Genomic DNA, 23,625 nt, shown 5'->3' on the forward strand with positions numbered 1-23,625 from the left:
GATGTGGTTGGTGTGTGGTGTAGATGTTTTTGGTATTTGGTGTAGATGTGGTTGGTGTGTGATCTAGATGTGGTTGGTGTGTGGTGTAGATGTGGTTGGTGTGTGATCTAGATGTGGTTGGGGTGTGGTGTAGATGTTTTTGGTATTTGGTATAGATGTGGTTGGTGTGTGATCTAGATGTGGTTGGTGTGTGGTGTAGATGTGGTGGTTGGTGTGTGGTGTAGATGTGGTTGCTGTTTGGTGTAGATGTGGTTAGTGTGTGATCTAGATGTGGTTGGTGTTTGGTGTAGATGTGGTGTTTTGTTGTTGTGTTCGGATCGGTGACATTGTCGTGCTGTTGGCAATTCAAAGCTGCCTGTCGAGCCAGATATCGCTAAGTACAGAGAGGTATACTTTTTTTTATTAATTTAGTTCTGATTCTACCCTGGAAAGTTATTGCAATACATCGACAATTAAATAAATCTTCATTGATCTCCTCCTGTCACCAGCGGTATTTTATTGTATTATTAATGTCATTTTCAAAATGCATACTTTTAATAAAGAGAGTTAAAATGCATAGGGAAATTCATCAAAATTAATTTTGCCCTCAGAACTAAGATTGCCTTACTAACAAGGCCGAAGGGGTGTGCTGCTGGAAGAACAATACGATTAACTTTGGCATTTGCAGAGCCAAGTGTAGACGTCTTTCCACTGGCTTTGTGAAAACAGCTTTTTACGTAATCAATACAAAGCAATGAAATCACAGTCGTCTCGGAAAACAAGCAGAGAATAGAAATAGTTCATAAAAATTTATTGTTATTTGCGTTGGATAATCCGTGTATCGTACGGGTGTCTGCTCTGTACGACGGTCGGCCAGGGAATTACTGCGATAATAGGGCGAGCTGTTCGGACACATGTCCAAGCAGGTCACGGATTAGTCCCTATCGTGTAACTACGGACATGGGCAGTGGCTATATTGCCTGTAGGTAGGTAGAGAGATCTTGAGTTGGCAGTTACAAGGAGACTTTCCTACCTGTCGAACGTACCGTGGGCTTCTACCGAAATAATGGTGAGTGTGTATAAGTTAGTTATTACCTGACCAGGTGTTTTAACACTGTATGAAAGTGACAATATTGTTCTCGATCACTTTTTATATTATCGGTTGTGCATGACAAAGTCATCCCACTAGCTAGTTTCACATTAACTATTTCCGTGTGCATTCTTATAATGTCGTTATAAACATACATTCATTATAAATCTTATACACCTGTGTGATAAGTGATGACAGATGGCCAGTTCATTGGTCATCTGTTATATCGGTCACCTATATTACCAGTGGTCATTCTATGAGCAATAAGCCACATGGAATGCTACAAAGCACGCATTTGATCGCCAGCTCATATCATTACCATCGCTCGCCCGTATATTTATTGCTGGTATATACACAAACATATGTATCCATTAAATACTTATCTTCTTTTTATCGAACGGACGCTAGAGAGAAAACACACAACAGTATGGAGATGTAGATACTTATCAGGATAACAAAACAAAACCCTACGCGAATGGACAGTACAGTCAATTAGTGCATTCCTTCAATCTAGGTTATAAGTTAATAAACTTAATCATAGGAACGAATTGAAAAAACTAAGTGAATGCAGTCGGTGATAGTTACCGATCACGACACAGTGTCTATGGTTAATGTGTTCATGTAAGATTACGTACGCGGTCAATTTGTTATATGTGAGACCTCGTAATTTGTAGTGAGTTTGTTGTAGGTCAGGTCACGTGGTCTATAGTGAGTTTGTTTTAGGTCAGGTCACGTGGTCTATAGTGAGTTTGTTTTAGGTTAGGTCACGTGGTCTTTAGTGAGTTTGTTTTAGGTCAGATCACGTGGTCTATAGTGAGTTTGTTTTAGGTCAGATCACGTGGTCTATATTGAGTTTGTTATAAGTCAGATCACGTGGTATACAGTTTGTTTGTAACTAGTCAGGCTACGTTGTCTTAAGTAAGTTTTGTAAAAGTCAGGGCACATGGTCTGTATTGAGTTTGTTGCAAGAAAGGTAACACGGTCTATAGTGAGTTTGTTATAAGTCAGGAAACGTGGTCTATCGTGAGATTGTTATAAGTCCGATGACGTGGTCTATAGTGAATTATAAGTAAGATCATGATGTCAATAGTGCGTTTTATAAGTCAGATCACGCGATCTATAACTCGAATGTATGTAGTTAATGTGTTATAAGTTAAACACGTTTGTCCATTATGAGTGTGTTATAAGTTAGAACACGCGGTCTGTTATCAGTTCGCTTTAGAGCATACTGCTTGTTTGTTATAAGTCGGAAATCGTAGTCTCTGGTATGTATAGTTAGTGATATTTGTTAAACCATAGCATCGGTAGTCTGTCTGTTATTGGTCAAACCATGAACTGTTTTGTATGGACCGTTCTTTAACACAAATGAACATAGACAGCGTCAGATTTGAACATTGCGGCATTCCGGGAGTATACGGAGTGTTGCGGAAACTGGATCAATAAGTTTCCGCCAAGACTGTAGTGGTACGCGCGCGTCTAACACCACACACGACACAAAACGCACAGCACGGATTCAATGCGGAATTTTAGTTCAGAGCGACATAGTCACTTGGTATATATTCAAGTACATATACAATTGGAGGGCTATTACTCTACTCAGTGTTGTGTGATATAAGAGGGAACGTACATTTCCGTCTGTGCGTGTTTCCATCCGCAGGTAGCCGACTTTTAGACCAATGTCACAATCAAATATTCAGGTAAATTGCGATTGTTTAATCCTCCAGCTCTTTGATTTCTATTAAGAGCGCAGTGCAACCTTGATTAGTATATATTTTTTCACTTGTACCAGGTAAACAGCAAATCATGTATCATGTTTTCGAATTGTAATTCGGTTTTGGCGTCCGCGCTCTTTAGTATTTTCTTATGGTAATACTTGACTTTCTTTTCGCTTTTTATTCGTTGAGAAAAAACACGTTCTTGTGTATTTAAAGATTAACATATCAAAGCTAGTTGAATATTTGATACCATTATTCAGCTTGAATCATTTTGCAGTATGATACTCATATGTTCATACCTTGTTCAAGTGAAAGCGATTATTCATTTGTTAAGTTTCTTAATCGCTTTATCTCCAACCTTGGCCACAAGCTTAAGGGACACGTTATATAGGTAGCATTGTTAAGTGGTAACGTTATTTGTTCAACCGTGACGCTCGATAGCCAGCCTGACAGAACTTGACCGCTACAACAACTGGACATGCTTCATCTATTCTATAATTCATTAATCCAGCGACATGCAAATATATTAGATGTAACGTGATTTGATATGAAATCTGATTCTTTTTTCATAATTTGTTTTAGGCTGAACAGCTAACAGAAGAGCAGATCGCTGGTAAGGATTTTCATTTTCAAATATTATTATTTATATTTCTCATATTATACCAGTATTATGATAAAGCATGTGTCAATTTACATGAATGCTTGCTACAGGGTACCGATAGTGATCGGGAGATTCATAACCATCAAAGCTCATTCTCAACATTCAATGTTTTATTATAAAGATATTGAAGAATTGCCATATGTCGCCGTATAATGCGCCAATTTCATTTTTTTTATCTAGAATATTCTGTATATTAAATACTTTTGAGAACACAGGCAGATCGATCCGTTTACGCAAGTAGTTAATGCTGTATGTGTAACCACCATAGTTTGGTCGAGTGTGTTTTATTAGCTCCCGTAGAGTACATGCAGGTTATTACACTAAGAACGGTAATCCCTTCCAATCCTAGTATGACGTTGCGTACAACTGATAAAAAGTAAAGTGTAAGTCCACAGTTCATTACGATAACCAATCGCAACAAGCTGTCGAAATGTGTTAACAATAGAACTTTCCATTAACTTAAACTGTAAAATCATTATTTAGATTAAGATTAAAAATGGAGCTTTAGGCATTTTACTAAAAGGGAAGTTTTCCATTAAGTTGTGATCACACTCGGGTGGATTACGTTGGTATGAAAATATCTCAATTAAAGTACACATGAAGAGATTCTTAAAGGTGTAAGGCCTTAGCTTTCTCGCGGCTACCAACATTTAAAAAGTCTTTATAAGTACAATTTAACCTCCTTTTAGTGCCACCATCTCATTTCGCAAGGTAACGTTTTGGCATTATACAGTGATAGGACGATATATGGAGGGAAACCTAAAAAAGAATAAAGGAAAATTGGAACTTGAAATATATTAGCGAAAACTGAAACGGAAAATCAAATAAGTGGCATTATATCGAAGCCATGTTGTGTAAGATATTCAAAACAATATATTTCGACAATTAATGTATTATCGCAAAACTACAAAATATCATGATTATATATTTTTTATATCTTAAGATTCCAACTTTTTGGAATATGAAATCTGAGTCTTCACGTTTCTTGTATTTCTAGAATTCAAAGAGGCGTTCAGCCTGTTTGACAAAGATGGCGACGGTACCATAACAACCAAAGAGTTGGGGACAGTGATGAGGTCACTAGGACAGAACCCGACAGAAGCTGAGTTACAGGACATGATCAACGAGGTGGACGCTGACGGTAAGGTTCTTTTGGGAAATTTTACATTTCATGATTCATGGTACTGAAGCCATCACATTTAGACACGGGGCGCTAAGCCATGTTTTAAGAAATCTATTTCCCCAGAGTCGTAGTATACAATATTAGACCAATGCTGGTATAATATATTTCACTATTCATTTTCTGGACAGGTGCTAATCAAATTCTCAATGTAATGATAATTTCGGAATACAATTCTCTTCGGTCTTCTTCCCGCAGGAAACGGAACTATTGATTTCCCAGAATTCCTCACAATGATGGCAAAGAAAATGAAAGATAACGATTCTGAAGAAGAGTTACGAGAAGCGTTTAAAGTATTCGACAAGGACGGAAATGGATTTATCAGTGCAGCCGAACTTAGACATGTGATGACAAATTTAGGAGAAAAATTAACAGACGAAGAAGTGGACGAAATGATTCGAGAAGCCGATACGGACGGTGACGGTCAAGTAAATTATGAAGGTAAGTTTCAACCAAAATTACACAACCATCAAAATACACTTGGAAGCATTATTTTGGGACTCGGTTATCTGGAAATCTCGTCATTTTTGAACTTTTTTGTCCTGAAACTCGATTATCTTGGAACATTTGTCCGACACTCGTTATTTATTGGACCTTCTGTCTGGTAAACTCGTTAATTATTGGACCTTCTGTCTGGTAAACTCGTTAATTATTTGAACTTTTTTCCGGTAAGGTCGTTAATTATTGGAACCTCTGTCTGGTAAACTCGTTAATTATTAGATCTTTTGTCTGGTAAACTCGTTAATTATTGGACCTTTTGTCCGGTAAACTCGTATCATTGGACCCTTTGTCCGGAAACTTGTTTATTATTCTACTCCGATGTTTAGAAAATGCGTTATTACGGATTCCGTTTTATCCAGAAGATCGTCATTTTCGACATCGTTGTCTGATTTTTTTTTATGGGACCCGAATATTAAAAAAAACACCTCGTTGACGTGGGACACATTTTTTCGTCAAGTTCGTCATTTTGGATCCTATTATCAGGAAGCTTCGTTTATCCCAAAATGTTCCTTTCCTATTAGAAAACAATAAGTGCAGAATTGTAGTTCTGTTTCATTCATAGTGATAACATCAGCGTCGCACATGTACGTCGTTTCACGTTTAATGTTCATAAACCAAAACGCATCAAACTATTTAGTCTCGTTAAACCAGACGCTTGATCACTTGTTCGACGAAGTTTGCGCAGACAATAAGAGTCTGGTTGAACGAGACTAAACACTGTTGAGTCGGCAGGAAAAATGGGTCAATCGGGAAACCTAATACACATGCAAATATATCTCTCGGCTAGTGAGCACTTCTCTTAAACGCGAGGTTGAGCGTAAGACTAGTAAGCCAGAGGTCCCGAGTTCGATCCCTAGCGGAGGCAGTGATTTAAATTTAATTATGCATGCGCTCTGTTACATAGGTAAATTGAGATATTTGAATGGCACTAAAAAGCCGAACTCGATAATCCGAAACTTGACAATCCGATTATCCGGAATCAGACCTCCCTAGGAAATCAATATTCCCGGACACTTACATTTCATATATTGTCACGAAATCAAGTGACACCTTCGTAAATATTCTTTACTTATGTAGATTAAGGTGAAAATATAACAAATTGTCAAAAAACCAAAGTGTTCATTTTAATGAGATCTTATAAATGAATTATCTAAATTTAGATCTATGACAATAGAGGGAACTTACAACGAATCTTACTTTTTGATTTTTGTTTACTCAATTACTAAAATTATACATCAAATTTTAAATATGTTTTTAATGTCATTCATGGATTGTCTTGAGTATTCATTGATTTTAATAAATATCTGATATATATTTTTGTTTTTGTTATTTTCAGAATTCGTCAATATGATGTCAAATAAGTAAAAGTGAATCTGACATTTCCATATTTCACCCGTTTTTCTATTCCATGTTGGAGGTAGTAAGGATTATGTTGTTTATTTGGTTCCGTCCTCGAGACTAGGGTGTGCGTTGTGGGCGTGTCCCATACATCTGAAAGACGATGAATACTGTTTGTATTATAACCCAGACAAAGCTGGACATGGAATATAGTATGTCTGGAGTTTGGATTGTTCAACCGGAACCTGGACATAGTGTCTTTCATACCTAGAATTCGCATTTGGATGTTTTATATCTGTTGTATTATTTATACGGAGTCTGGACATGATGTACGTCATATCCGGTTTGTTCTTAATATTACTGTACAGTGTAGACTATTACCGGAATTTGCCGATCATGGTATATTGTCCGTTATTCCTAACCGGAGTTTATAGATACTGCCGGGGATCTGGAAAGCATGTACAGCGTGCCCATGATTTGGATGTCGTAAATGAATGAACCTACCGGATATTTTGAATTCTACTTTACAACCGGAAGTTGGATGATGAAAACTTGTTTTGGATTTAAGTTGAGAAATTTGGACAGATAATGTTAATACACACATCTAGGACAGTTGAAGACGTCCCGATTCTGACAAAAGCTCACAATTTTTTCTTCATGTTATTCCAAGTTTATACAAATAATTAAATAAAAAATACTTACCACAGTCAACCTCATTTTCCGCCATCTTGAGTGCCGTAAACGAGAATTTGAGTCACGTGACGACACGTCAATTTTGCCCTATTCAATTAGTGGAGGGATTCACAACTATTTAAGAAAAGAATTAGCTTTAAAGTTGCATTCAAACTGACTTTAAGTCGCAATTTTAGTCTCTGCATAATAAAGGGATGTCGGCCCTCTTTGTGATCAATGTTGTTGATTCTTTATAGAATACATTTCTCTTTTTACATTTTATAAACTTTTGTGCTCATTCTAAATGTTAATGCATAAGGTTCCAGGTCGGATTTGCTCATTGCGTTTTGTACAGGCATAGTTCAAACCAAACTGTTTGGTGATGGTTTCCATGAAATTAAAGTGTAAAACGATTTCTTGTCAATCTTTGTACAATCTGTATTCTGGGGTATAATGGAGCAAGTGTTTTGTCAGGGCATAGCGCGATCGATTTTCTGCAAACTGTTACCACAAGACGGAAAATGGAACCTGGAAGGGTTTAAAATATTTAACATCTGAGATGAAGTCTTGCAAGTAAACAGAAGTATTAGTAAAATTACCTATTTTTAGATAAAATTGTGTAGCGCCGAAATATTATACGTTGCATGTTCATATAAAAATCCCCAAACAGATGAAAATAAACAAGTTAATGAGGGTAAATGAGACGCATACTAGCGGAAATGTAAGTATCTAGAGTAATGTCGCAAACGCCATACCAGCAACTCGCGCTCAGGAAAAACGCTTTGCACCGAACCACTTTTCGTCCTCTGATGACAAAAGCTTACACAATAATCAAAATATTTCAGTCCTTTCGTGACAGACGTTAAACTAATATCTTAAAGCAAAACTCAATTGCATTAGTATAGCTTTCACATTTTTAACAAGTATCAACAAATCAGAATTGCAACATTCCTGAGCGATTTGATTTCACAATTTCTATTGAAAAATAGATTTGTTCTTATAAAGCGTTAAAATAATCTAATGAATTAATAATTAATAATTAATAAAATAAGACGTTCTATAATAAATATTGTTACTTTGGCCAAGAGGAATTTGGGTCAGAACCGAACCGAAACAACTCACTTGTTTGTTCACTAAAGGACAAAAGCCCACCAGAACAAAAATGCACTCAGCATTTATAATATATTTACATCATTGGCAGTTTTTTTCGCACACCCATACAGCACAGAGTTTAATAGTTTGGATCCAAACTTGACGAAAACGTCACCCATTAACGATGGTACAATCTTATATGGCAGAAGGAATGAAGGCTCTTGAAGTCTAAATATGACCTCCCCACCACCCTATACTAATTGCTGCGAAACTGTTTGTCTATTGGGCGTAAATATAAAGCTTGGGATTGATGGAAAGATGATTGTTTCTTTCAAGAATTCAAGCCCGTGTCACGCCGTCCGCCAGTTCATGAGAGTGGCGTTACGAATACACGGAACTTGAGTGCCGTAAACGAGAATTTGCTTGATAGAGGTATTAACAGCTAATAAGCTTGATCGAGGTATTAACAGCTATGAATACCCAGCCAATAAGCTTGATCGAGGTATAAACAGCTATGAATAACCAGTCAATAAGCTTGATAGAGGTATTCACAACTATGAATAACCAGCCAATAAGCTTGATCGAGGCATTCGCAGCTATAAATAACCAGCCAATAAGCTTGATCGAGATATTAACAGTTATAAATAACCAGCAAATAAGCTTGATCGAGGTTTTCGCAGCTATGAATAGCCAGCCGATAAGCTTGATAGAGGTATAAACAGCTATGAATAACCAGCAAATAAGCTTGATCGTGGTATTCGCAGCTATGAATAACCAGCCAATAAGCTTGATCGAAGTATTTGCAGCTATGAATAACCAGCCAATAAGCTTGATCGTGGTATTCGCAGCTATGAATAACCAGCCAATAAGCTTGATCGAGGTGTTAACAGCTATGAATAACCAGCCAATAAGCTTGATCGAAGTATTCGCAGCTATAAATAACCAGCCAATAAGCTTGATCGAGGTATTCGCAGCTATAAATAACCAGCCAATAAGCTTGATCGAGGTATTCGCAGCTATAAATAACCAGCCAATAAGCTTGATCGAGGTATTCGCAGCTATAAATAACCAGCCAATAAGCTTGATCGAGGTATTCGCAGCTATAAATAACCAGCCAATAAGCTTGATCGAGGTATTCGCAGCTATAAATAACCAGCCAATAAGCTTGATCGAGGTATTAACAGTTATAAATAGCCAGCAAATAAGCTTGATCGAGGTATTCGCAGCTATGAATAACCAGCCAATAAGCTTGATCGAGGTATAAACAGCTATGAATAACCAGCAAATAAGCTTGATCGTGGTATTCGCAGCTATGAATAACCAGCCAATAAGCTTGATCGAAGTATTCGCAGCTATGAATAACCAGCCAATAAGCTTGATCGTGGTATTCGCAGCTATGAATAACCAGCCAATAAGCTTGATCGAGGTGTTAACAGCTATGAATAACCAGCCAATAAGCTTGATCGAAGTATTCGCAGCTATAAATAACCAGCCAATAAGCTTGATCGAGGTATTCGCAGCTATAAATAACCAGCCAATAAGCTTGATCGAGGTATTCGCAGCTATAAATAACCAGCCAATAAGCTTGATCGAGGTATTAACAGTTATAAATAGCCAGCAAATAAGCTTGATCGAGGTATTCGCAGCTATGAATAACCAGCCAATAAGCTTGATCGAGGTATAAACAGCTATGAATAACCAGCAAATAAGCTTGATCGAGGTATTCGCAGCTATGAATAACCAGCCAATAAGCTTGATCGAAGTATTCGCAGCTATAAATAACCAGCCAATAAGCTTGATCGAGGTATTCGCAGCTATAAATAACCAGCCAATAAGCTTGATCGAGGTATTAACAGTTATAAATAGCCAGCAAATAAGCTTGATCGAGGTATTCGCAGCTATGAATAACCAGCCAATAAGCTTGATCGAGGTATAAACAGCTATGAATAACCAGCAAATAAGCTTGATCGTGGTATTCGCAGCTATGAATAACCAGCCAATAAGCTTGATCGAAGTATTCGCAGCTATAAATAACCAGCCAATAAGCTTGATCGAGTTATTCGAAGCTATAAATAATNAGCTTGATCGTGGAATTCGCAGCTATGAATAACCAGCCAATAAGCTTGATCGAGGTATTAACAGCTATAAATAACCAGTCAATAAGCTTGATCGAGGTATTCGCATCTATGAATAACCAGCCAATAAGCTTGATCGAGGTATTCGCAGCTATAAATAACCAGCAAATAAGCTTGATCGAGGTATTCGTGTGGCTAGACATCATTTTTCTCCTCTTCACAATTTCCCATCTCAGCCCTATTTCTTCCTCCATTTTCCCTCTGCGTATATTGACAAATCAAATCCTCTATACTTAAAGGATGCTTTTTCTCAATGTTTTTGTTCTTAAAGACTAGTTTAAGTTAAAAGGTAACAGTACATCAGTTATATGCACAGAGGCAATTTCTACTCCAGAGCTGGCTTTCGGCTTGGAGTATGCCTTCTTACATAAAATCTTCATACTTTTCTGGCTCAGAGTTCCTTCCCTTGTCGAGGTATACACCCCTTATTTTGATGCTGTGCATTTTTTTGTGAACATTATAAAAATGCATTGCAAGATGTGATTGATATGAGACACATATGGTGTTTTTGCCTCCTTGCGATAGTTCGGATCTGATGCCGACTTTAGAGTGCTACCTCACTGAAATACCACGCCGAAGGTACCAAGCAGAGCCTTCCGCCCGGTCACATTATACTGACAACGGGTGAACCAGTTGTTGCAATTACCCTTAATGCTGAACGTTAAGCAGGGAATAACACTACCACTTTTAAGGACTTCGGTATGCCCCGGCCTTGGAACAGAACCCGTTGCCTATCCCATTTCGGCGTACGCTCCACACTAAGGTCAATAATGTAGTATGGCCAAGCAAGGCACTAGGAAACAAAAAGGTTTACAGAAGTAAAGAGAAAATATAAAGATCCCTAATGATGCAAGTTCAATGTCCCTTTAGCAGAAGACAGATAAGAAAGTTTGTCTCCCTTTACGACCTAAAGTGGGACGCAGTAGGCCTGTTCTTTCCCCGAGCCTAACGGGCATCAAGTCAGTGACAATAGATTGATATAGTACAATGTTATGGAAGGCATTACCTGAAGTTAGAAATCGTGCAAGGGATGAGAGATTATTGTGTTATGAATGCAGAATTTCAGTGGCGTAACACACCAGCCCCGTGACGTCATCAACAGAAAAGCGATAACTGGCTGACAGACTAGTACAGACTTCAATTTCCTTCTAAACACGCATCATTTTGGTGAAACGGAGATCATGTCTGCGTAAGGAGATGACATTTTGCTTCTATATAGAAGGTTGTTGAAAAAAAATCCATATTTACAACGATAGCAATATTTTTTGTTAATCTTCCAGATTTGTGATTTTGCAATGAGAAAGTTTACCTTTCGAGAATCTTGCACCCTGATAGTTTACACTATATTTGTTATTCATTTGCTACAGTTTGGTGGGTGGGATGGAGTTGGGAGAGGTGATTATTTTTATCAGGTACTGATTTTGATTTAAACATCTTATTTCCAAAAATACAAAAGGGTTAGACACAAGTTAAAAAAAACGTCTTCTCCCTTAAATAAATAATGATGATATATGTACAAATGGTTGCAAAGTATAGAAAACATTGTTGTCTGTAAATTTAGATAATTCAAATAAGTGTTGATCTTAACCCCTTAAACGTCTGACTGCATTCTCCACAAATAGTCCTATCATTGACTCTCATGTCCGAGTGACACAAAGTACCAGATAAATACATTCAATAAGAAAGCTGATGTAATCCCATGCTCTTTCTTCACTTCTTTGATATATTTGAAATAGACAAAGATAGAAAACGATATGACAAATTTAATGAAAAAAATCCTTGTTTGAAAGATGAAGAATTGATTTATTTCAGGTCGAGTAAAGGCTATACCTCAGCTCTAAACAAATCTACGATAAGGCTTTCAATTCATCTGGTGGAATTTAACAAGAGCGAACGGTTATCTGTTACTGTGAAAATTGCATATTTGTGTTGTCGTGCTTTGTGATAGAAACGAACCATTTCCATGTCTAAATATATCTTATACGAGTAATGTCGTTGTAGGAAAGTTATATACACTGTTATAGGACGAGATATACTGACAAATGGTGATATATACTCTGAATGGCTATATACACTGTTATGAGACGATATATACCGACAAATGTTGATTATTTTGATGGCTAAATACACTGTCTAAGGGTCATATACACTGTCTGATTGTTATATACACTTGCTGAGGGTCATACACACTGTCTGAGGGTCGTATACACTGTCTGATTGTTATATACACTGGCTGAGGTTCATATACACTGTCTAAGGGTCATATACACTGCCTGATTGTTATATACACTGGCTGAGGGTCATATACACTGTCTGAGGGTCATATACACTGTATTAGGGTCATATACACTGTCTGATTGTTACATATACTTGCTGAGGGTCATATACACTGTCTGACGGTCATATACACTGTCTGATGGTCATATACACTGTCTTATTGTTATATATATTGTGTACACTGTCTGAGGGCCATATACACTGTCTGATTGTTACATAAACTGACTGAGGGTCATATACACTGTCTGACGGTCATATACACTGTCTGATGGTCATATACACTGTCTAATTGTTATATATATTATGTACACTGTCTGAGGGCCATATACACTGTCTGATTGTTATATACACTGGCTGATGGTCATATACCACTCTCTTAGGGTTATATACACAGTCTGAGGGCCATATACACTGCTGTAGGGTCATATACACTATCTGATTGTTATATACACTAGCTGAGGGTTATATACACTCTTTTAGGGTTATACACACAGTTTGAGAGTCATATACACTGTCTGAGGGTCATATACACTGTCTTAGGGTCATATACACTGTCCGAGGGTAATATACACTGTCTGATCGTTACATACACTGGCTGAGGGTCATATACACTGTCTGAGGGTCATATACACTGTCTGAGTGTCATATACACTTTCTGATTGTTATATACACTTGCTGAGGGTCATATACACTGTCTGATTGTTATATACACTTGCGGAAGGTCATATACACTCTATTAGGGTCATATACAGTCTGAGGTCCATATATACTCTATTAGTGCCATATACACTGTCTGAGGGTCATATACACTGTCTTAGAGTCATATACACTGTATGAGGGTCATATACACTGTCTTATGGTCATATACACTGTCTGATTGTTATATACACTGGCTGAGGGTCATATACACTGTCTGAGGTTCATATACACTGTCTGAAGGTCATATACACTGTCTGATTGTTATATACACTGGCTTAGGGTCATATACATTGTCTGAGGGCCATATACACTGTCTGATTGTTATATACACTGTCTTAGGGTCATATACGCAGTCTGAGGGCTATATACACTGTATGAGGGTCATATACACTGTCTGATTGTTATATTCACTTGCTGAAGGTCATATACACTCTCTTAGGGTCATATACGCAGTCTGATGGTCATATACACTGTCTGATTGTTATATTAACACGCTGAAGGTCATATACACAGTCTGAGGAGGATATACACTGTTTGAGGACCATATACACTGTCTTAGGGTCATATACACTGTATGAGGGCCATATACACTGTCTTTGGGTCATATTCACTGTCTTAGGATCATATACACTATCCTATGGTCATATACACTGTATGCGGGATATATACACTGTCTTAGGGTCATACACACTGTATTAAGTTCATACACACTGTCTTAGGTTCATATACACTGTCAGTGGGCCACACTCACTGTCTGAGGGCCAAATACACTGTCTAATGGTCATACAATGTATACACTGTCTTAGGGTTATATACACTATCTTAGGATCATATACACTGTCTTAGGATCATATACATTGTCTTATGGTCATATACACTGTCTGAGGGCCACACTCACTGTCTGAGGGTCATATACATTATCAGATGGTCATATACACTGCCCGAGGGTCATATATACTGTCTGAGGGCCATATATACTGTTGTATGGTCATATACACTGTTGTATGGTCATATACACTGTCTGAGGGTGATCATATACAGTGTCTGAGGGCCATATACACTGTCTGATTGTTATATACACTGGCTGAAGGTCATATACCACTCTCTTAGGGTTATATACACAGTCTGAGGGCCATTTACACTGTTGTAGGGTCATATACACTATCTGATGGTTATATACACTGGCTGAGGGTCATATACACTCTTTTAGGGTTATATACACAGTTTGAGGGTCATATACACTGTCTGAGGGTCATATACACTGTCTGAGGGTCATATACACTGTCCGAGGGTCATATACACAGTCTGATCGTTACATACACTGGCTGAGGGTCATATACACTGTCTGAGGGTCATATACACTGTCTGAGTGTCATATACACTTTCTGATTGCTATATACACTTGCTGAGGGTCATATACACTGTCTGATTGTTATATACACTTGCGGAAGGTCATATACACAGTCTGAGGTCCATATATACTCTATTAGGGTCATATACACAGTCTGAGGTCCATATATACTCTTTAGTGTCATATACACTGTCTGAGGGTCATATACACTGTCTTAGGGTCATATACACTGTATGAGGGTCATATACACTGTCTTATGGTCATATACACTGTCTGATTAGTATATACACTGGCTGAGGGTCATATACACTGTCTGAGGGTCATATACACTGTCTGAAGGTCATATACACTGTCTGATTGTTATATACACTGTCTTAGGGTCATATACATTGTCTGAGGGCCAAATACACTGTCTGATTGTCATACACACTGTCTTAGGGTCATATACACTGCCTGAGGGCTATATACACTGTATGAGGGTCATATACACTGTCTGATTGCTATATTCATTTGCTGAAAGTCATATACACTCTCTTAGGGTCATATACACAGTCTGAGGGTCATATACACTGTCTGATTGTTATATTCACACGCTGAAGGTGATATACACAGTCTGAGGGTCATATACACTGTTTTAGGACCATATACATTGCCTTAGGGTCATAGACACTGTATGAGGGCCATATACACTGTCTTAGGGTCATATTCACTGTCTTAGGATCATATACACTATCCTATGGTCATATACACTGTCTGTGGGCCATATGCACTGTCTTAGGGTAATATACACTGTATGCGGGATATATACGCTGTCTTAGGGTCATACACACTGTATTAAGTTCATACACACTGTCTTAGGTTCATATACACTGTCAGTGGGCCACACTCACTGTCTGAGGGCCAAATACACTGTCTAATGGTCATACAATGTATACACTGTCTTAGGGTTATATACACTGTCTTAGGATCATATACACTGTCTTAGGATCATATACATTGTCTTAGGGTCATATACACTGTCGGAGGGCCACACTCACTGTCTGAGGGTCATATACATTATCAGATGGTCATATACACTGCCTGAGGGCCATACACACTCTCTGAGGGCCAGATACACTGTATTGGGGTCAAATACACTGTCTAAGGATCATATACATTGTCTTAGGGTCATATACACTGTCTGAGGGCCACACTCACTGTCTGAGGGTCATATACACTATCAGATGGTCATTTACACTGCCTAAGGGCCATACACACTGTCCGAGGGCCATATACACTGTCTGTCGGTTATATATACTGTCTCTTTGTTATACACACTCATGACTTTGTATACTGTAGTTACAATGTGTCGAACAAAATCAATGACGCTTTACGAAGGGTATATACAATGGTTGAAGATAATTAACATTGCCGGAGAGTGATTTATAATTTTAAAATGTTACAAACAATCTCTGAACCTTATATACACTGTCTGGGGGCTATGCTTGTTTGTTCGTTTGAGTGGTTTTACGTCTGCTTCACTACCGAGCAGTTTTGTTATCCAGCAAACGATTATGTACTGTCTGAGGGTCATTTACATGGTCTGCAGGTGATATACACGGTCTGCGGGATATATACACTGTCTTAGGGCCACACTCACTGTCTGAGGGTCATATACACTGTCTGAGGGCCATGTATACTGTCTTAGGGTCATATATACTGTCTGAGGGCCATACATACTGTCATATGGTCATATATAGTGTTTTATGGTCGTATACACTGTCTTAGGGCCACACTCACTGTCTGAGGGTCATATACACTGTCTGAGGGCCATGTATACTGTCTTAGGGTCATATATACTGTCTGAGGGCCATACATACTGTCATATGGTCATATACACTGTTGTATGGTCATATACACTGTCTGAGGGTGATCATATACAGTGTCTGATGGCCATATACACTGTCCAAGGGTCATAAATGTAATCACTGTCTGAGGGCCATTTACACTGTCTTAGGGTCATTTACACTGCCTGCTGGTTATATACACTGTCTGAGGGCCATAATCACTATCCGGGGGTCATATACACGGTCTGCGGGGGTTATATACATTGTCTGAGAGTCATATACTTCTCTGATGGTTAAATAAGGATATACATCAATTTAAGGGTTACATTCACCGAGTCAGTGTATTTTGTCAAATAATTATACACTGTCAAAGTGCTATATACACTGTATGAAGGATGCATACTCTATCAGAGAGGGGATATATCTATACACTGTCTGAAGATGGCTATGTACACCGATACGATGATCGAGGGTTATATTCATTGTCTGAGTGTTATATTCAGTGTATGAGTGCTATATTCACTGTCTGGGTTTTATATTTACTGTCTAGAGGCGATGCCAGTGAACGCGGGATATACACCATTATGGATCGTCTCACACAATCTGAGGGTTGTTAATACTATGTTGTCTATATCTAAGGTTTGTAAACATTATCTGGTGTCAACGTACGCTGTATGACTTATTTGTACACTGCTAGGGGGACACGGACCTCTTTAAGAGGTGTGAGCTCTAAGTACTCTGGTATTTGATTTAGCTGTGGTAGATTACAATGCAAACAGGCCATACAATACCTTCTATTAAAACAGCATGGTATTGATTTGGTATTGTAATAGATACTGAAATTGACAAGGCTTATGTTTGTTTCGACACTACCCTATAGACGGCCTGGGTAGTGCCTTGTCGATAACGCTACCCCAGGTGTGCAGGCACGTTAGTATCGACACCAAAGCACCTCAATTATTTACGAATCTGGCGGTGTGTACAGATGGCAAATGAATTAGATACTCAATATTCTCGAATATTGGATCAGTTGATCTATACAAAGGCCCCGTGCTTGTGGCCAATCATCGAGTCATTGGACACTGGCTTCACCGTCATGTTCAGTCAACGTGCGACAGTAAAACAAAACGGTTGATGATGACAGCGTTTTTACCTGCGATTTTACCTTTGCAGCCGTTGTCATAACATGTACAGAAAATAGCCATCATGTAATGAAATATCCTTGTTGAACATACGACCTTCTATCTTATTCAATTTAATTTCGTCACAGTGCATTGCTTTCTGAAATTGCTGTGATCAGTATGACGGAAATAAATTCAATAGCTTTGATGTTGTTAGAAATTAAATAATATATAACCACAGTTGTTGGAAGGACTTTTTATCCCCAAAACACACACAAACTACATGTAACTAAGATAGGCCGTTTTCAAATAGCCAGTGATTGTCCAATCTTGTACCATCGCTTGTGAAAACTGTCACTAAACATGTATGATCCATTTATTTATCAAACCAGTCCAAAACCCGGTAGTGTGCGTGAAAGTGTTACATGGAATGTTCGCTTGGATCTTTAAATAACATTTTATGTCCATAATTATCCGCCCTGTAAAAAATCCATAGTGTACATTTCGGAGCACCCTTCATCTGTTTAGATATGTTTAGGTAAATATTGATGAACACAAATAAATAAAAACAAAAACACATAAGATGCCACCATGAAACATCCATGTGTTTCTATAAAAATGACTTGACCTTATGTCGTTAATACACGCCTTTATATCATTGGACGAAATGTATTTTTGTTGGAGTGGAATTTTAACTGATTTGGTAACTTTAAAACTTAATGATACTGGGCGAAATATAGTAACGACATCACGTGAATTCTTCTGTGAGTAATTAAAGACTCTATGTTGGGGTCGAGTTGATCTGATGTCGTAGCTACATACCCACATGTCGGTGGACGAGTTGTCTGTATATTCAGTTTTTACGTACATATTATTGGACGAGATGTCTCTATGTTCTAGTCTCGTTCAACCGGACGCTTGATCACTTTTTTTGTGCAGACAACAAGAGTCTGGTTGAACGAGACTACGGAACTACTTGACCTCGTGTCGTTACTACACACCATTAATGTGACATTCGGAACACCTCGCCTATGCTACCTAGTTGCCAAGAAAATGACGGAAAGGGTATTCCGAATGCATTATGTGATTGTCATACAGTTATTCAGTCTATGACGTCAGATAAAGATAATTTCAGAAACAACGAGAATGTATCAAATTGTCTGATACTTTGGCGAGTTAGAATTTCGAGATTATCAAATGACCATTTCCACGACGTACTCCGTATTAGCCCGAGAATACCGTATCGGCCCGAGGGACTGGCGAAAATACAACGCAAACTAATTTGTATCCTTCAGTTTTAAGTCGTCGGCAAATCTGTGACGTCATATCAAGATATCTTTGACGTTATATGTCTATTGTTTTGGTCATGTATGACGTCACTATGTACACTTGAACATTTCAACCAAATCAGATTTATAGGGTAATATATTAATCTACTGCATGTGTTGTAGCAGCAATAATTACATTAGTGTACAAATATTAAACTTTTCTAAGGGCTGACAAAATATTTATAAACCTGTAGAAAATAAAATTATTCGTATCCGGAGGTAAACGTTATTTATCAACATGAAGAAAATAGAATTTACTCGTACGGGAGATAATATTCACTACATGAATATAATACGTTCTTACAGACAAATGAATGCTATCAAGGGTCGCTAATTGTTTATAATCATTCTTTACTCCATTTCCGGTAAGAAAATAGGCCTTTCCCGTTTTTGCGGCATTAAAAATTCTAAACTCCTTTTTCCAAAACGATCATGCTGACACCTGTTGGGAACAAATGCATAATTGATAACAGTATGCTATGACAGCTATAAAATAGATCGAACCTATTCAGCAATTATTCAAAAAGTCGCTACGAGGCGTATCTTCTACCAATTTACATACATGTAAATCAACATTAACGGTATTAACAGGTGGGATGAAACCTGCTGTGTGGCAAATCGTTTCCAAACACATTTATTGTCATCGTTTCTCTCCAAAATATATATCTTCCCAATAAAAATTCTCAGAATTAATGGATGATTATTATTTGTCAGTGAATCTAGAAAAAAATGTTTTATGAATCAATAAATATTTAAACCGAACAACATGTAGAGGCCATGTGCCATTTTCGTTGAATGTAATGACCCATGACGTTTGCTGGGACGCAACTATAGTAATATGCCGCATTGCGGTAAAACTTTCTCTGTTGCTAATATACTTGAAGTGTATAATGCTGTGTCATAATATATATATACATGTGTATAGATACAATGCGGGAGAGGTGACCCATAAAATCGTGACCTCTATATCTGGACATTGTCCAGTACAACTGGACACTCTTACAATACACATATATTTGTCGTCATAAGTTTTCTCTTTAAACAACTCGGTCTTTCATCGATCTATATCCTCGGCTGGCGAGCCATGTTTCGCTGGCAGTCCCATATATGCCAGACTGCATTCTCTGGCACGACACGTTACTCTACCCCAGTATACACGATACATATTAGAGTTATGTCTGTCTGCTCAATCGCAATTTCATGTCCTGTTAAATTTCACTTCACTTAAGCTCCGGAACCGACATAGAAAAACAATGGAGTACCATTAGGTTCTTTGGGGCGTTTACATGTATGGTAATATAATGAGTGCTGCTAACGATTATCTCGCTGTATGCGCGCACGCGCGTGTGTGTACGTTTGAATCGGATGTGTACCGTTACCGTTTGAGGAGAATCTAAACAAAGCACTCATCCATTTCCATATAAATCCGATTTCAAGTGGAGGATGTTGATTTTGTCCGAGAGAAACACCGACGCGGCCAAGGGTTCTGTAGATATCGATATGGAAGTGATATAGATCTCTCATCGTTGTATATTACAAAACATTCCGTAATAATGTGTGTAACTAACAGCTTTTCTAGGGACTTAGCTGAAAGTGAAACAAGACTCAGACCGGAAAAAAGATTTGTCTCTCGAGAAATTAACCATTAATCTTATAGCACGAGACGGGGATTTCTCTTTCTTAAATTTTACAAATGCATGTTCAAAGGCATATATGGTCTTGATATGTGTCCCGTTGATGCTATATCAATAAAACATTTCTATCAGGTGAGATAACTTCTTATTTTTAACCCGTCAATAACGACATATTTTAATCGGATTCTCTCAATATCTCTAAATATTTGTTGTCAATAGTGAACTAAATAGTACATGTTCATTGAATGAGGTAATGTACAGTTCGATCTGTGTCACCGAAATGTTTGTTTCTTACAATGGTCTCGCGTCATTCCAGAGAAGAGTCAAAATGATTTAATTGCGGCCTCTATTCTTCTAGCACAGTGTCAACGAAAATATAAATATATATATATAAATCTCCATGAGAAAGGCGGACACAAAGCATGCCATCTTGACGTCAGGAAAGAGTTAATTTTTTACAGTCAATCTCATGTATTACGAATCTTGAAATATCAACTAACACATTTTATTTAAAGTACTTACATATACTTGTCTTAAATGTAATCATCATTAAGTTAATTCACAAATATAAATATATATATGTTTATTGTTTTTGGTGACTTTCGAGAGGATTCTTAGTGACTTGACTTATTAGAGGATTATCTGTATTCGAAAAAACAATGTATTTATGAAATACTTTTAAAAAATAGCATTGTTTCCCCCTAGACAACCGGAATAACAAAACGTTCGAGATTACCGAATAAGGAATTGTCATTTAAGGCTATATGTTACCTTAATGTGACGTAATAAACATATGTCTCTTCCAAATAACTCCAACAACATCAGCAAGTATGAAAATGCAAATGTTTGGATGACAAAATTTAAGGAACTTGGAGACGAAGTCTGCAAATATGAAAATCGGCCATTGTCCTAAATACAATTCTACATGATGTATTTAAGAATATTACTGTCACTTTGGCAAAAATAATATTGAAAAAGAAAAAACACCAAGGGTAAGAGTTTACGTGGAAAAGTAAGGATATCGATTCGAATTTTCATACTGCTGATGATGGAACTCTTAAAAAAGAGTATTTAAAAATAGTTTTCCATCCGTTTTCCACCCCTATCCCCCGAATCGTCCTGTAGTATTTCTTTTCTTTTTGTTTGTTATTAGGCTGATAACTCAGGGAAATCTAATGTGTTCACTTGAAAAGGTATCTTTTATCCCCAAATGTAAGTATATTCCAGAAAGTGACTTCCTTATTATCGTCGTCCACATTAAAGAGTCTGATTTTCAATTCACAAGTTTATTACATCGTACATTTTAATACTGATAGTTTGTTTGTTAAAAGGTCAGAGGAGTGTATTGCTAAACGGAAATAGGAAGTACATCCATAGTTGAAAATCCAATGTAGGGAGACAGTATCACAATTTCCGCATATTCTAATGTTTAATATTAAACTGATGAATATTGTATGTTTATTATTGACAGAACAGTGTGTATTTCAGAGCAATCCAGGCATGAATTCAGTTGTTTTTTAATCAATGAGTCACATCTGTCCATTTTTCTGTACTTCAGGAAACCGGCTACCTATTTCACTACTGTGAAGTTTTTCAAGAACGATAATTCTTACATGCAATTGCTATGCGTAAATGGTTTTATTATAAAATGTCAATTTTTAAACGTTTATAGATAATTAATTTTACACAATTTCAGCAATTATGAAATTGATATACATTAATGCAATACTAATCTATGTCAGTATCATTTTTATTGACATTATTTTGCAAAAAATTGTGTGTTTCAGTTTTTTTCTTCAAAAATCACTCCTTTTTACATACATTTCCATTGAAAATCCTTAAAATTATGACAACTTATATTTTTTTGGTGGCAGAAAAGTTTCTTTACTTCAAAGCAGAGACGTATAATACACGTCTCTGTTCAAAGCAATATAACTACAAAATTTGAAGACATTCTACTGAGAAATGGCGACACAATCCTATTACCTTAATATAATAACGTTGAACATCTCGTACTTACAACTGACACAATGGATGCGAGTATATCTTTAATAGTATTGATATGTAATAGATGTATGTATACTTACTTGGAGGTAGTAAAGTTACCTACACAAGGATATACATGTATCTACTATCTTTAAACAAATCTGATACATATACTATAAGGAAGCAACATGATATATGTCATTTTTTCATCACTTTAATCATGGAAGCTAAATTTCTACACCGTTTTTTATGTTTCATGAGACATACATTTCGCATGAGAGGTTTGTCGCGAATTCAAATGTCTTACGAAAATGTATTAAACACACAAGTAAATAATGGATAAATCTGCTGTAATTCTTTCCCACTGAAATCCTCGCGAAAATATCCTTGGAGGAACAATAGCGAAAATAATTATAGGCGAAACGTTATTTTTTACAGTTTGTAATCAGGATGTCATTTAGGGCGAGCACCAAAAAAGACATACATTACTTTGAGTATCACTAATTCATACAGTAAATGACAAAATAACAATAGCTGTAACCAGATGCAAAAGGCTCCCTTGCATTTCATCAAAACCCTTCACGATTATTTCCTGGTCACGGTAATGGTGTATCAAGAATAATTGACCTTTAAACCGGCAATGACATTTGACCTTTTAGTCAACTTCCGCTTTGTCAGTCATTTGTTAAAAGTTCCCATAGCGTAGTTCCCGATTGGGTGAAAGTCTTTCCAGTGTGATTTCGTTTACGTCGTCCCCTGGCCGAGCGTGGTCAACATCATTGAGAATTCTGAAAGAAAGAGAAACAATTTTCTAAGTGAATATTATAACAGTAACTAACCATTGCTGGACGCAAGTGTTTCGAAAGAACGCCATTTGTCTGCTGTGAACGATATCTTGTGTCGGAAAACGGTATGGTTATTGGTTGACTAACGCAAAGGGACAACACAATAACTTTATTATACGATAAAACCATGAGATGCGACTTGAATCTATTTGCATTTTATCAATTTAGATAAGACACCCCCCCCCACCCCCCCCC

General features: G+C 37.3%; 2 protein-coding genes across 3 annotated transcripts in view; one reads left to right on the forward strand and one right to left on the reverse strand.

Moving 5' to 3' along the window:
- The first annotated feature begins 956 nt into the window (after positions 1-956).
- On the forward strand, positions 957-7,550 carry LOC110447892 (calmodulin-like). 2 transcript variants are annotated; one of them, XM_021493876.1, is made up of 5 exons: positions 957-1,048; positions 3,367-3,397; positions 4,443-4,586; positions 4,824-5,066; positions 6,463-7,550. In XM_021493876.1, exons 1-5 carry the CDS (start codon positions 1,046-1,048, stop codon positions 6,489-6,491), a joined length of 450 nt encoding a protein of 149 aa, XP_021349551.1. In that variant the 5' UTR covers positions 957-1,045; the 3' UTR covers positions 6,492-7,550. The 2 variants fall into 2 exon arrangements, with proteins under 2 accessions (XP_021349551.1, XP_021349543.1); XM_021493868.1 differs by lacking the exon at positions 957-1,048 and adding an exon at positions 2,551-2,766.
- Positions 7,551-22,783: 15,233 nt separating this feature from the next.
- The window catches only part of LOC110447875 (calmodulin-A-like), a 15,954-nt gene continuing 15,112 nt past the window's right edge, over positions 22,784-23,625 (reverse strand). The window contains exon 5 of the mRNA XM_021493844.1: positions 22,784-23,373. Coding sequence (XP_021349519.1) covers positions 23,330-23,373 — 44 coding nt within the window. The 3' untranslated portion in view covers positions 22,784-23,329. The remainder of the gene's footprint in view (positions 23,374-23,625) is intronic.

The sequence above is a fragment of the Mizuhopecten yessoensis genome, unplaced genomic scaffold, assembly GCF_002113885.1.
Source record: "Mizuhopecten yessoensis strain PY_sf001 unplaced genomic scaffold, ASM211388v2 scaffold401, whole genome shotgun sequence".
Lineage (NCBI taxonomy): Eukaryota > Metazoa > Mollusca > Bivalvia > Pectinida > Pectinidae > Mizuhopecten > Mizuhopecten yessoensis.

Bases quoted from the DNA above. Each gene is read 5' to 3' on its own strand.
- LOC110447892 (XM_021493868.1), top strand. From the start codon at position 2,746: ATGTCACAATCAAATATTCAG. The intron at 2,767-3,366 runs GTAAATTGCGAT...AATTTGTTTTAG, and splicing joins TGTCACAATCAAATATTCAG to GCTGAACAGCTAACAGAAGA. The intron at 3,398-4,442 runs GTAAGGATTTTC...TTGTATTTCTAG, and splicing joins AACAGAAGAGCAGATCGCTG to AATTCAAAGAGGCGTTCAGC.